Raw genomic sequence first — 15,000 nt, forward strand, 5'->3', positions numbered from 1 at the left:
TAGGCTTCATTATAACATTTATATAAGGCCGTCAGTGTTTTGCGGCTCCAGACAGGTGAGTCTTTGGCATCTTACATGTTTCTCCACTTGGCTCCCGATGGCTCGGCTGATGTTGAGGTATTCTGCCAGCGGACCTCTGAGGAGCGCGTCGAAGGCGTCCGCACCCTCGCACACAGCTGTGGAGAAAAGTGGGTGAGATGTGTTGTCAGCTGCGTGGTGCAGGACGCTTGCCTCCATCGATGCCGTTGACGTGGTCGCCATCAGTCAGGACCCGGGACGCCGTCACCTGCTCCAGTCGCCACACCGCAGTCTCCAGGCGATCCATCAGAAGCTCCATGGCCAGCAGCTTGTAGGACCACAATGACAACTGAGGAGAAAAAGACGGGACTTTACGTGTTGACTGGATCCACGCTACAACTATTGACCTTTGACCTGCTGGAAAAGATGGCTGCTTTGTGCATACACACATTGGGTGTTGCCTCGCCACTTGGCATCTCACTTAAGAGTCAGCGCATCGCAGATTTAATACCTACTGATATTTCAGGACATATGGAGCTTTTCATGTTCAAAGGTGCCCTAACTTTGTCCACTGAGGTCCACAGACTGACTTTTGGCCATTTTGGTAGTTTTTACCTTCAAAACCAGTGCCATATACATATTTTGATGTGTTCATATTATCTACTGCTCGCCACTGTTAGTGTGTCAGCGAACTGCGTCAAATACAATATTCTACTTTGACCAAATAAAAGCATGTTTTATTGTAAGTTTATGAGCTAGGGTATGTTTAGAATGATATAGAAATGTATTGTTTTGCTTTATTTGGTCAATACAACAGCAATTGCTTGCATCCAGGCACAGTTGCATACATTGTGCCTCTTGTTTAGTTTGTCATTATCTTTATACACCACTCTGCACATCAGTGGTGTCCTTCAGTATATGAGCGATACTAGAGTGATTAGATCGATATTTCAGGGGGCCTGTTTTGTTCCATAGTTGTTAGCGGTCGAAAGCTAACATAAGCAACTAAAAATGTACAGTTGGTGTGATAATGATCAGCATAAAGCATCCATGAAGCATAAAGTGTGTGTGCGTCCATAGCAACCACGCGACTAAGGGTGTGTGTGTGTGTGTGTGTGTGTGTGTGCGCCAAACGACAGCTGAGGAAGACGTGATATCTGATCTTTGGAGCTAAATCCAGCACCTGTTAGCTTTCTGCTCCATGCTCCCATTCATTGCTAACTTAGCAACATGTGCACCAAGCTAACATGTCCACTTTTTAGCCAATTTTGTAGCCGAACACCTCAGACTCATAACTTTTTATTTGACGTATGCTAAGTGTTAGGATGCTATAACATTAGCCTGCTGACTTTTTAGCCAATTTTACAGCTAAACGCCTCAGACTTGTATAACGTAATGCTAGGCCCATGCTGTTAGCATGCTATAACATTAGCCTGCTAACTTTTTGGGTCATTTTTACAGCCAAACGCCTCAGACTCACATAACTTGGTACTTGGTATATGCTAACTGTTAGCATGCTAGAACATTAACAGGCTAACTTTTTAACCAATTTTACAGCCAAACATCGCAGACTCATAACTTGGTACTTGACATATTTTAACTGTTAGCATGCTAAAATTAACATTACATCTTCTTAAGACAATTTAGCAGCCAAAACGCCTCAGACTCGTAACTTGGCGCTTGACCCATGTTGACTGTTAGCATGTGAACATCATTCCAACATGCTAACTTTTTAGCCAATTTTGCAGCCGAACACCTCAGACTCACAACTTGGCGCTTGATCCATGCTAACTGTTAGCATGCTAACATAAAGGTTTCAGCACACTCACAATAACATGCTAACCTTTTTCAGCCAATTTTGCAGCCAAACACCTTTGACCTAATAGAACGTTGTACTTGACACGCGCTAACTGTTAACAGGCTAACTTTTAACGTTCTAATCCAGGATATTTGTATTTAGAATGTGTCGTGGGCCAATAAAAAACTGGCAGCGGGCCACACTTTGGACACCCCTGGTTTACAGCTTCACCTCTGTTAGTTTTTAAGGCAAAATACGACTCGTCTACGGCTTCTTTCTCCGCACCGTTTCTGCCTGTAAGTGCTGAGGTGCGTGTTGACTCACCATCATGGATGTCTTTCAAAGGCAGTGTAGCACCTTTTTGTAATTTATTAGCCTAGCGCTACGCCCAACTAGATTACAAAACATTAATGTACACTTTGATATTCTTCACCTTTTATCTTCTTTAAAACACACTAAAGCCAGTCAAAGGATGCTTTTTATTACCAGAGGAAAATAATTCCGTGTTAAAATAATTAGTGTTATTGTGAGATCCGAACATTCAATGCTTGAATATAATATTACAACATTAAAATGATATATATTTAACTGAATAAAGCCAGTTGCGTGGCACAAGTGGCCCCCGCGCCGCACTTTGGCCAAACCTGGTGTACCAAATGGAGTATCCGAAAAACATTGACCAATAATTATCATGATAATAAGAATAAATAAAATAAAAAGACAATAATTAGGATATTAGTAACGTTTCATTTAGTACGGTGGTATGCTTGTACCACGTGACTAACGGCACTACAAAAGACTTCATTGACAAAGGTTTCCCGCACAAAGCACGAACCAAACTGCAACTTTCAAACAATAGTTCTGTACCTTCGCTCCAGTGACTCTGTTCCCCTGCGTGTCCTGGTCCCACTCAGGAGTCAGGCCGCGTAGTAGAACCCTTTCGGAACCGTGACTCAACGCAGCTGCTAAAAATAAGCAACAAGAGGGCGTCCCAGGCTGTCAAGTGTGGCCACAATATTAGGTACACCTGCTCAATGCAATCACGGCCAAGAAAAAAGCTGCACTAAAAAGTTTCTATTTTTACACATATTTGATGGCTACATTCGATATATTCATATGTATATATAAATATAATTTAATATATAACATGTATTGAACCGTGACTCAACGAAGCTGCTTAAAAAGGGGAACAAGATGGCGTCCCGAGCTGTGAAGAGTGGCCACAACATTAGGTACACCAGCTCAATGCCATCAAGAACACGGAAGGCGCACTAAAAAGTCCTAATTTTTACATATATTTGATGGCTACATTCGGTATATTCATATATATATATATATATATATATATATGAATATAAAAATATATAACCGTGACTCAACGTAACTAAAATGGCGTCCCGAGCAATGAAGTGTGGCCACAACATTAGGTACACCTGCTCAATGCCATCACGAACACGGAAGTTGCACTAAATCGTCTCAATTTTTACAGATATTTGATGGCTACATTCGTGTGTATTTATATAATTTCATCTATAAACATATATTGAAACGTGATTTAACGAAACTGCTAAAGGGGAATAAATCGCGTCCCGAGCTGTAAAGTGTGGCCAGAATATTAGGTACACCGGCTAAATGCAATCATGGCCAACACGTAAATTGCACTTGAAAGTCTCATTTTTTTACAGATATTTGATGGCTACATTCGGTATACTCATGTATATATAAATATAATTTCCTATATAAATATATATTGAACCGTGACTCAACGAAAAAGGGGAATAAAATGGCGTCCCGAGCAATGAAGTGTGCCCACAACATTAGGTACACCTGCTCAATGCCCTCACGGCCACACGGGAGTTGCACTAAAACTCAATTTTTACAGATATTTGATGGCTACATTCGTGTGTATTTATATATTTTCATCTATAAACATATATTGAAAAGTGAATCAACGAAGCTGCTAAAGGGGAGTAAAATCGCGTCCCGAGCTGTGAAATGTGGCCAGAACATTAGGTACACCGGCTAAATGCAATCATGGCCAACACGGAAGTTGCACTTTAAAGTCTAAATTTTTACAGATATTTGATGGCTACATTCGGTCCATATATATATATATATATATATATATATATATATATATATATATATATATATATATATATGAAATTATATAAATATATAATTTCATATATAAATATATATTGGAACCGTGACTCAAAAGGGGAACAAGATGGCGTCCCGAGCTGTGAAATATGGCCAAAGCATTAGGTACACCTGCTTATAGCAATCACGGCCAACACAAAAGTTGCACTAATAATTCAACATTTTAACAGATATTTGATAGCTACAGTCTGTATATACATAAATATATATTAAATATACGTACTCACAAAGTGCTCACATGATCAAAGCAACACATTTAGCAAGCTAGCCGGACATATAACATCATATACACGTTAATCTATCAAAAGTCACATAATCCCACATAAATATCATCCCAACCAGGCAACAAAATGAGGAATAAATAGTTCGGTAACTAAGACAAATTGTCAACTACATTTTAGAAATTGTCGGTTGGCTCTTCAAACATGGCCGACACTTTTCAAAACAGCACTTTGAAAACAAACAAACATTGAAAGCCATATTTACATTAAAGGCAGGTTGTAGTGCGTGAGAAAAGAAGAGCTAGTAAACTAGCCACTTAGCTGCCGGGATATAAATGCAGAATGAAGTCCTGAAATAAGCAGATCTAAAGACAGACTTCTTGTTGGGATTGTAATTACTCTGGTTAGGGTTGGGATCCACTTCCGGTTGCTCAGCTGCTTCTGACCAATCAGCTGCGTGCATCTACTGCCTGCATCCCGCCCCTTGCACTGCCACAGCTGTCATGTGAGTATTATAATAATAATAATTATTATTATTAATATCGTTATTATTAATCCATCACTTTTTTCTTACATTACGTCATTGCCAGGTCACCAACGAGGTGCCCGTAAGGACCAGATGAGTCGCCCGCTGGCCTGTTCTAAAAATAGCTCAAATAGCAGCACTTACCAGTGAGCTGCCTCTATTTTTGAAATTGTATTTATTTACTAGCAAGCTGGTCTCCCTTTGTTGGACATTTTTAATTCTAAGAGAAACAAAACTCAAATAGAATTTGAAAATCTAAGAAAATATTTGAAAGACTTGGTCTTCACTTGTTTAAATAAATTCATTTATTTTTTTTACTTTGCTTCTTATAACTTTCAGAAAGACAATTTTTGAGAAAAAAATACAACCTTGAAAATGATTTTAGGATTTTTAAACACATATACCTTTTTACCTTTTAAATTCCTTCCTCTTCTTTCCTGACAATTTAAATCAATGTTCAAGTAAATTTATTTATTTATTGTAAAGAATAATAAATACATTTAAATTAATTTCTTCATTTTAGCTTCTGTTTTTTCGACAAAGAATATTTGTGGAATATTTCTTCAAACTTATTATGATTAAAATAAAATGAAAATATTCTGGCAAATCTAGAAAATCTGTAGAATCAAATTTCAATCTTATTTCAAAGTGGATTTTAACCTATTTAAAACATGTCATCAAAATTCTAAAATGAATCTTAATCAGGAAAAATTACTAATGATTTTCCATAAATTATTTTTTTAATTTTTTCAAAAAGATTCGAATCAGCTAGTTTTTCTCTTCATTTTTTTCGGTTGAATTTTGAATTTTAAAGAGTCGAATTTGAAAATAAACTATGTTTTAAAATTTAATTTTCTTTTTTTTTGTGTTTTCTCCTCTTTTAAACCGTTCAATTAAGTGTTTTTTTCATCATTTATTCTCTACAAAAAACCTTCCGTAAGCGGAAAAAAAAAATGTACGAAGGAATGACGGACAGAAATACCCATTTTTTTATTAAAAAAAAATCTCTATATATATATATATATATATATATATATATATATATATATATATATATATATATATTTATTTATTAAAGGTAAATTAAGCAAATATCTGGCAATTTATTGAAGTGTGTATCAAACTGGTAGCCCTTGGCATTTATCAGTACCCAAGAAGTAGCTCTTGGTTTCAAAAAGGTTGGTGACCTCTGATCCAAGACAATAAATAAATAAATATTCTAATATTTGTTATACTGTTTTCAATTCTAATTTGTATTGCCCTATTACCTTTACTTTTATCTTATTTAACAGGTTTAGTGATGTTATTTGTAGTTATTTTTCATCCATCCATCCATCTTCTTCCGCTTAGCCGAGGTCGGGTCGCGGGGGCAGCAGCCTAAGCAGGGAAGTCCAGACTTCCCTCTCCCCAGCCACTTCGTCTAGCTCTTCCCGGGGGATCCTGAGGCGTTCCCAGGCCAGCCGGGAGAGATAGTCTTCCCAACGTGTCCTGGGTCTTCCCCGTGGCCTCCTACCGGTCGGACGTACCCTAAACACCTCCATTGGGGCAGGGTCTCCTCCCCAACCCGGAGATGGCACGCCACCCTTTTCCGGCGAGAACCATGGACTCGGACTTGGAGGTGCTGATTCTCATTCCGGTCACTTCACACTCGGCTGAAGATCCCGGTCAGATGAAGCCATCAGGGCGGCATAGCTCGGTTGGTAGAGTGGCCGTGCCAGCAACTTGAGGGTTGCAGGTTCGATTCTCGCTTCCGCCATCCTAGCCACTGCCGTTGTGTCCTTGGGCAAGACACTTGACCCACCTGCTCCCAGTGCCACCCACACTGCTTTAAATGTAACTTAGATATTGGCTTTCACTATGTAAAGTGCTTTGAGTCACTAGAGAAAAAGCGCTATATAAATATAATTCACTTCATTCACTTCACATCATCTGCGAAAAGTAGAGACCTGATCCCGTGGCCACCAAACCAGAACGCCTTATTTATTATTTTTTTATTATTTATTATTATTTTTCATTTAATATTGATTTGCAAGTTGAACAACCTGTTGTCAAATATTGCAATGTAATGAAAGAGCCTTATTTTGTTTGTATAGTCATTGTAATATTTATTACAGTTATTATTTATTATTTCACACGTGTATTATTTGATGTGTCTATTACTTCACAAGAGTATTATTGAATATGTATATTATTTCACATGTGTACTATTTAATATGTATATTATTTCACATGTATTTTATTTTACAAGACGTGTATTAGTTCATATATATAACATTGCTATATGTATAATATTTTGCTTGTATATAATTAAATGTGTATTATTTTACATGTATATTCTTAATATGCAAATTATTTCATGTGTGAAGTATTTGATATTTATTTCTTATATGTATTATTTTATATGTATATTAGTTTATATGAACAGTATATATAATATATGTACATTATTATTGAATATATGTATTATTTTACAATTGTATTAGTTCTGTATAATTTTATGTGTGTATTATATATGTATATATTTATGTGTGTATTATTTGATTTGTATATTATTTTGTATTAATGATATTTAATATGTACATTATTTTATATGTATACCATTGTATAAATGTATTATTTTATTTGTGTTTTAAGTTATATCTGTATTATTTGATATTTGTATTATTTTATATGTATATTATGCCCTATTTGCATTATTTTATATGTGTATTATTTCATATGTAAATGTTTTATAAGTTTTTATTTTATATTCGTATTATTTTGTGTGTATTAATAATTTATATGTAAATTATTATGTAAATTTATATGTAAATTATTTCATATGTCTATTATTGTATATGTATTTTATGTTATGTTTGTATTATTTTTTATGTATATTATTTTATGTGTATTATTTTATATTTATACAGTTTTATATTTGTATTTTCAATATGTATATTGTTTATATGTATACCATTATACATCTATATTATTTAATATGTCAATTATTTTATACGTGTATTATTTTATGTATATTATTTTATATCTGTATAATTTCATGCGGATTATATTCTATGTAAATTATTTTCTATGTATATTACTGTATATGTATCCTATGTTATATTTGTATTATTTTGTATTTCTTTAATTTTATATTTATATTATTTTATATGTTTATTTTTTGAATATGTATATTATTTGTATGTGTTTTATTTTACATTTATATTATTTTATTTGTATTACTTTACACGTGTATTATTTGATATTTATATTATTTTCTATCTGCATTATTTTTCGTGTATAGTTTTACATGTATTATTTAATATGTGTATTATTTTATAGGTGTATTGTTGATATTAGTGTGTGCGCGGTCCTTCAATAAACGGACACAAACATGAAAAACAAACAGCAGAGGAAAGGCCTTGTTTGAAATAGAGGAGACTTTATTGCAATATTGCGTACATCAGTTTGTTTTTGTGCACTTTTCATCCACCGACCATTGATTTCTCTCCTTTCCCTTGTAAGAAATAGTTCAAGTATATAAAAACACCAGGCCGTGTTCATCGAGCAGAAACACAAGAATGTTCACGACGCCGTACATTCCAGAGGAGAAAGCAGCATTTATGTCAACATGTTATCAGCGGATGGATGGAAGCACCATCGGCGTGCTTGGAATATGCTTGGAAAAAAAGCTTTTCCTTTTTCAAAATGAATATTAGTCTTTTTCCTTCCAGGCGGAAGTACCATCAGCATGGTTGAAATGTGGTTGAACTATGCTTGAAATATGGTTGATATATAGTTGGAAAAAACTTTTTTATTTTGTCAAAATGAATGTTATCCTGTTTTCCTTCCAGATGGAAAGTACCATCTGCATGGTTGAAATATAGTTGAAATATGGTGGAAATAGAGTTGGGGGGAAAAAATGCTGTCTTTTATCAAAATGAATATGAGCCTGTTTACCTTCCAAGTGGACGCACCATCGGCATGGTGGAAATATAGTTGAAATACGGTTAAAGTATAGTTGGAAAAAACATTTTTTTTCATCAAAATTAATATTAGCCTGTTTTCCTTCCAGGTGGAAGTACAATCAGCATAGTTGAAATTTGGTTGAACAATGCATGAAATATGGTTGAAATATAGTTGGAAAAAAATGTTTTATTTTGTCACAATGGATATTAGCCTGTTTTCCTTCCACATGGAAGTAAAATTGTCATGGTTGAAATATGGTTGAAATATAGTTGAAATATGGTAGAAATGGGGTTGAAATAGGGTTGAAATATAGTTGAAAAAACATTTTATTTTGTCAAAATGGATATCAGCCTGTTTTCCTCCCACATGAAAGTACAATTGACATGGTTGAAATATGGTTGAAATATAGTTGAAAAAAACGCTTTCTTTTGTCAAAATGGATATTAGCCTGTTTTCCTTCCATTTGGAAGTACAATTGGCATGGTTGAAATATAGTTCAAATATGGTTGAAGCATGGGTGAAATATGATTGAAATGTGGTTGAAATATGGTTGATATATAGTTGAAAAAACGCTTTCTTTTGTCAAAATGGATATTAGCCTGTTTTCCTTCCATTTGGAAGTACAATTGGCATGGTTGAAATATAGTTCAAATTTGGTTGAAGCATGGTTGAAATATGATTGAAATGTGGTTGAAATATGGTTGATATATAGTTGAAAAAACGCTTTCTTTTGTCAAAATGGATATTAGCCTGTTTTCCTTCCACTTGGAAGTACAATTGACATGGTTGAAATATGGTTGAAATATAGTTGAAATATGGTTCAAACATGGTCGAAATATGATTGAAATATGGTTGAAATATGGTTGAAGTATAGTTGAATAACGCTTTCTTTTGTTAAAGTCGATATTAGCCTGTTTTCTTTCCACTTGGAAGTACAATTGGCATGGTTGAAATATGGTTGAAACATGGTTGAAATATGATTGAAATGTGGTTGAAATATGGTTGATATATAGTTGAAAAAACTCTTTTGTTTGTCAAAATGGATATTAGCCTGTTTTCCTTCCACTTGGAAGTACAACTGACATGGTTGAAATATGGTTGAAATATAGTTGAAAAAATGCTTTCTTTTGTCAAAATGGATATCAGCCTGTTTTCCTTCTACTTGGAAGTACAATTGGCATGGTTAGCCTGTTTTCTTTCCAGGTGGAGGTACAATTGGCATGGTTGAAATATGGTTGAAATATAGTTGAAATATGGTTGAAGCATGGTTGAAATATGATTGAAATGTGGTTGAAATATAGTTGATATATAGTTGAAAAAACACTTTATTTTATCAAAATGGATATCAGCCTGTTTTCCTTCCACTTGGAAGTACAATTGACATGGTTAGCCTGTTTTCTTTCCGGTAGAAGTACAATTGGTATGATTGAAATATGGTTGAAATATAGTTGAAAAACGCTTTCTTTTGTCAAAATGGATATTAGCCTGTTTTCTTTCCACTTGGAAGTACAATTGGCATGGTTGGAATATAGTTGAAATATAGTTGACATATAGTTGAAAAAACACCAGCTGAAGATTTGTAAGTCAAAAGTAAACAGCTACTTTTTTTGGTTGAGTATGTTAATAAATCATAACAACGATGGCTAAAACTAATGAATAACTTATATAGTGTAAATATATATATAAATATATATGCCTTGAGATGAGTACACAGTACTATTGTTGATGCAGTACTACCTCCAAGAAAATAAATACTTTTTTAAAGAGTAGATGTCAGAAGCGGTGGAAGCGGAGAGTTGAGCACTGAGGCAGGCGGTTGCTGGGCAGATTTGCAAAGAGGCGGAAGTGCTGACACGGGCCGGGGAGGTGGGGGTGGGGGGTGGGGGGGTGGGGGTGGGGGGGCAAGGGGGGCAAAAGGGTATGGGAGGGTGGGGGGGTGTTGGGGGCCACCATGTCGGGCTGTAAATTTGGGATTAAAATGTGACAAGTCAACAAACGACCTTCCAGAGTGATCCGTCTGTGTGGCGTTGGAGGGAGGTGAGGTTTCGAGGCGAGGGGGCGGGGGCACGGTCCGACCCACACCCCGACTAGCCCCACCCCCTACCCCTCCTTCTCATCACAACATCCTCTTTGTGGTCTTCTTTTGTTTATTTGCTTGCTTTGCGTCGGTCAGGAGGACAAAGGAGGCTGGGGTCAAGGGGCGGAGTCAACGGGGTCAGCACCGATGGAAGGCTCCTGACAGACGTCAAACATTTCCCTGATTATCAATGATGAGAAAAGCACTTTTTGCTTGTTTTTTGGTCGTCTACTTCCTGGTTCTCAGCCGACCAATCAGCATCCCGCTATTGCATGCGGTCGGCTTGAAGTTGCTGCGGCTGGAACTGGCCGAAGGCGGCTGCGCCCGGGGCGGCGGCGGCGGCCAGTGGCTGCTGGAGTGCGTAGCCGTAGCCGGCGGTGGCCACGTAGCCGGCGGCGGCGGGGGAGGCCGCGTACGGATACTGCTCGTACGCGGCCGCCGCCGCAGCCGCGCTGACAGCGGCGGCGGAGTACTGCGCGTAGGCCGCTCCCGTGTAGTCGATGTAAGGCGAGGTGGCGGCGGGAGGGGCGGCGGCCGGCTGCACGTGGGGGATGACCACGCTGGGCTGCACGAAGGCCTGGGGGTACACGTAGTGGGCCGGGATGCTGCAAACAAGAACACACGCTTAGCTTTAGCTTAGCTTTAGCTTAGCTTTAACTTCGCTTTAGCTTAGCTTTAGCTTAGCTTTAGCTTAGCTTTAGCTTAGCTTTAGCTTAGCTTTAGCTTAGCTTTAGCTTAGCTTTAGCTTAGCCAACCCGAACAGGAAGTGGCAGCTGGTCAGGATTAGGTCGACGCAAACAATCAGAGGAAGTCCAAGGCTGCTTGGTTAGCTAGTTAGCGAGTTAGCAGGATGACGACAACAACCTGCTGGCGAGGCTCCATTTAGTGAGAATCTGGTCAAAGGTGCCACGTTTGGGGAACCCAACCAAACTACTCGGCTGCAAAAATTGGGGCCCCTCCCCCATCAAACCCCACTTTGGGCCCCCTTGCTGTGTGTCGTCATGGAAACAAGGAAGTCACCTGCCAGCATTCACTGCGTTTTTACATGTTTGTTATTTATGATTTTAATCATATTACTTTATATGTATACTATGGTATATGTATATAATTGTACATATTATTTAAATGCGTATTATTTATGTATTATTTTAATCATATTACTTTATATGTACACTATGTTATATGTATATAAATGTACATATTATTTACATGTGTATTATTTATGATTTAACATTCATTACTTTATATTTATACTATTTCAATGTATAGAATTGTACATATTATTTACATGTTATTTATGATTTTAATTGTATTACTTTATATGTATACTAATTTATATTTATATAACTATATATATATTATTTACATGTGTATTTGATGGGTATTATTTTATATAAATATTGTTTTATATACATATTATTGTATATTAATTTCTAATTATATAGTTAATGTATTACTACTATATTAATTGTATTATTACTATGTGTGTATTATTTGATATATATGTTACTTGATACGTACAGTGTAATATTTTATTTCATATGTGCATCATATTTGAGGTGTGTCATGTAATTTTCCCGCGTGTGTGATTGTATCACAAGTGTGTTTTTAGTGTGTAATACAAGGTGTAGTGCTTGTGGCAACCACTAGAGGGCGGGTGTGCCAGCAGCAATGGAAGTTACACTTCGAGAAGAAGTCTTTCTGTCCAGTAAGTATTGCAAATATAAAGTAATATTTGTACAAGTATATAGTATTATGTATACATACAGCTATATATTAATAATTACACACATATTACAAATATAATAATATGTGTACAAGTATCCAGTAATACTTATACAGGCATTAAAAACATATAGTCGTATTTGTAAAAGTATATATTAATATTTATACAAGTATTACAAGAATATAATAATATAGTAATATATATATATATAAGTACTTACACAAATACTACAAGTATATAGTAATATTTACACAAGCATTACAAGTATATAATAATATTTGTACAAGTATATTGTAATAGTACATGGACATATGAATCAGATTACACACACACACTCACACAGATAGAGATACAGACACACTAATTAGTACACAAACACATTAATCAGATTACACACACACAGATAGAGATACACACACACTATTTAGTACATGGACACATGAATCAGATCACACACACACAGATTGAGATACAGACACACTAATTAGCACACAAACACATGAATCAGATTACAAACACACAGATTGAGATACACACACACTATTTAGTACATGGACACATGAATCGGATTTCACACACACGCAGATTGAGATACAGACACACTAATTAGCACACGCACACTTGAATCAGATTACACACACACACACACACACACATCAAGATACAGACAAACTAATTAGCACACGGACACATGAATCAGATTACACACACACTCACACAGATAGAGATACAGACACACTAATTAGTACACAAACACATGAATCAGATTACACGCACAGATTGAGATACACACACACTATTTAGTACATGGACACATGAATTGGATTTCACACATACACAGATTGAGATACAGACACACTAATTAGCACACGCACGCGTGAATCAGATTACACACACACACACACACACACACACACACACACACACACACACACACACACACACACACATACACACACACACACACACACACACCTCAAGATACAGACAAACTAATTAGCACACGGACACATGAATCAGATTACACACACAGAGATTGAAATACAGACACTAATAATTTGTTTACTGATACATAAATCAGATCACACACACACACTCACACACACACAAATTGAGATACACACACTAATTACCACACACACATGAATCAGATTACACACACACACACACACACACACATACACACACACACACACATACACACACACACACATCAAGATACAGACAAACTAATTAGCACACGGACACATGAATCAGATTACACACACAGAGATTGAAATACAGACACTAATAATTTGTTTACTGATACATAAATCAGATCACACACACACACACACACACACAAATTGAGATACACACACTAATTACCACACGCACATGAATCAGATTACACACACACAGATTGAGATACAGACACACTATTTAGTTCATGGACACATCAATCGGATTCCACACACACACAGATTAAGATACAGACACACTAATTAGCACACGCACGCGTGAATCAGATTACACACACACACACACACACACATCAAGATACAGACAAACTAATTAGCACACGGACACATGAATCAGATTACACACACAGAGATTGAAATACAGACACTAATAATTTGTTTACTGATACATAAATCAGATTACACACACATACACACACACACACACACAAATTGAGATACACACACTCATTACCACACACACATAAATCAGATTACACACACACATACACGCACACACACACACACACACACAAATTGAGATACACACACTCATTACCACACACACATGAATCAGATTACACACACACACACACACACACACACACACACACACACACACACACACACACACACACACACACACACAAACACACACACACAAACATCAAGATACAGACAAACTAATTAGCAGACGGACACATGAATCATATTACACACACACACACACATCAAGATACAGACAAACTAATTAGCACACGGACACATAAATCAGATTACACACACACACACACAGATTGAGACACACACACTAATTACCTCACACACACAAATCGGATTACTCACACACTGGTGGAGATACAGACACACTAATAATTAGTTCACGGACAGGTAAATCAGATTACACACACACACAGATGTTGAGATACACCTTTGCAAAAACAATAATAGGTCCATAGTAAACATTCGGGCTGTGAATCTTTGGCCACACCCCACCATTCCTTTACATTCTTGGGGGTAACCATTCCATTCAGAAACCTTTCTCCATTAAAAAAAAATCAATACTTTTTGCATAAGACTGGGGGCAGTTCTATGACACACCACATTCCTCCATAAAATAATGACACTGCTGTGATACATTTCTATATTACTTGGAATATAAAACAGGTTTTGTTGAATAACATTTTACCCAAACATTGAATAAAATCAAATATAAATAAGTACTTTTCTAAAGTAGGTGTGTACAGCAGATGTAGATCATCTACATCAGGGGTCAGCAACCTTTTTGAAAGCAAGAGCTACT

The 15,000-nt window shown here is 36.4% G+C and overlaps 2 protein-coding genes across 3 annotated transcripts in view; both read right to left on the reverse strand.

The window, feature by feature from the left end:
• cap2 (cyclase associated actin cytoskeleton regulatory protein 2) overlaps nucleotides 1–4,611 on the reverse strand; it is a 28,881-nt gene extending 24,270 nt beyond the window's left edge. Inside the window, exons 1-4 of one of the 2 annotated variants that reach the window (XM_061896715.1) lie at nucleotides 4,466–4,611; nucleotides 2,684–2,781; nucleotides 232–367; nucleotides 76–176 (exon numbers count right to left, since the gene is read on the reverse strand). In XM_061896715.1, the coding sequence (XP_061752699.1) occupies nucleotides 76–176; nucleotides 232–337 (207 nt within the window). In that variant the 5' untranslated portion in view covers nucleotides 338–367; nucleotides 2,684–2,781; nucleotides 4,466–4,611. The remainder of the gene's footprint in view (nucleotides 1–75; nucleotides 177–231; nucleotides 368–2,683; nucleotides 2,782–4,465) is intronic. The other variant, XM_061896714.1, reaches the window with a different exon arrangement.
• A 3,524-nt stretch (nucleotides 4,612–8,135) lies between these two features.
• rbm24a (RNA binding motif protein 24a) overlaps nucleotides 8,136–15,000 on the reverse strand; it is a 21,376-nt gene continuing 14,511 nt past the window's right edge. Inside the window, exon 4 of the mRNA XM_061896719.1 lies at nucleotides 8,136–11,356. Within this exon, the coding sequence (XP_061752703.1) occupies nucleotides 11,017–11,356 (340 nt within the window). The 3' untranslated portion in view covers nucleotides 8,136–11,016. The remainder of the gene's footprint in view (nucleotides 11,357–15,000) is intronic.

Source organism: Nerophis ophidion, linkage group LG04, assembly GCF_033978795.1.
Source record: "Nerophis ophidion isolate RoL-2023_Sa linkage group LG04, RoL_Noph_v1.0, whole genome shotgun sequence".
Taxonomy (NCBI): Eukaryota; Metazoa; Chordata; class Actinopteri; order Syngnathiformes; family Syngnathidae; genus Nerophis; species Nerophis ophidion.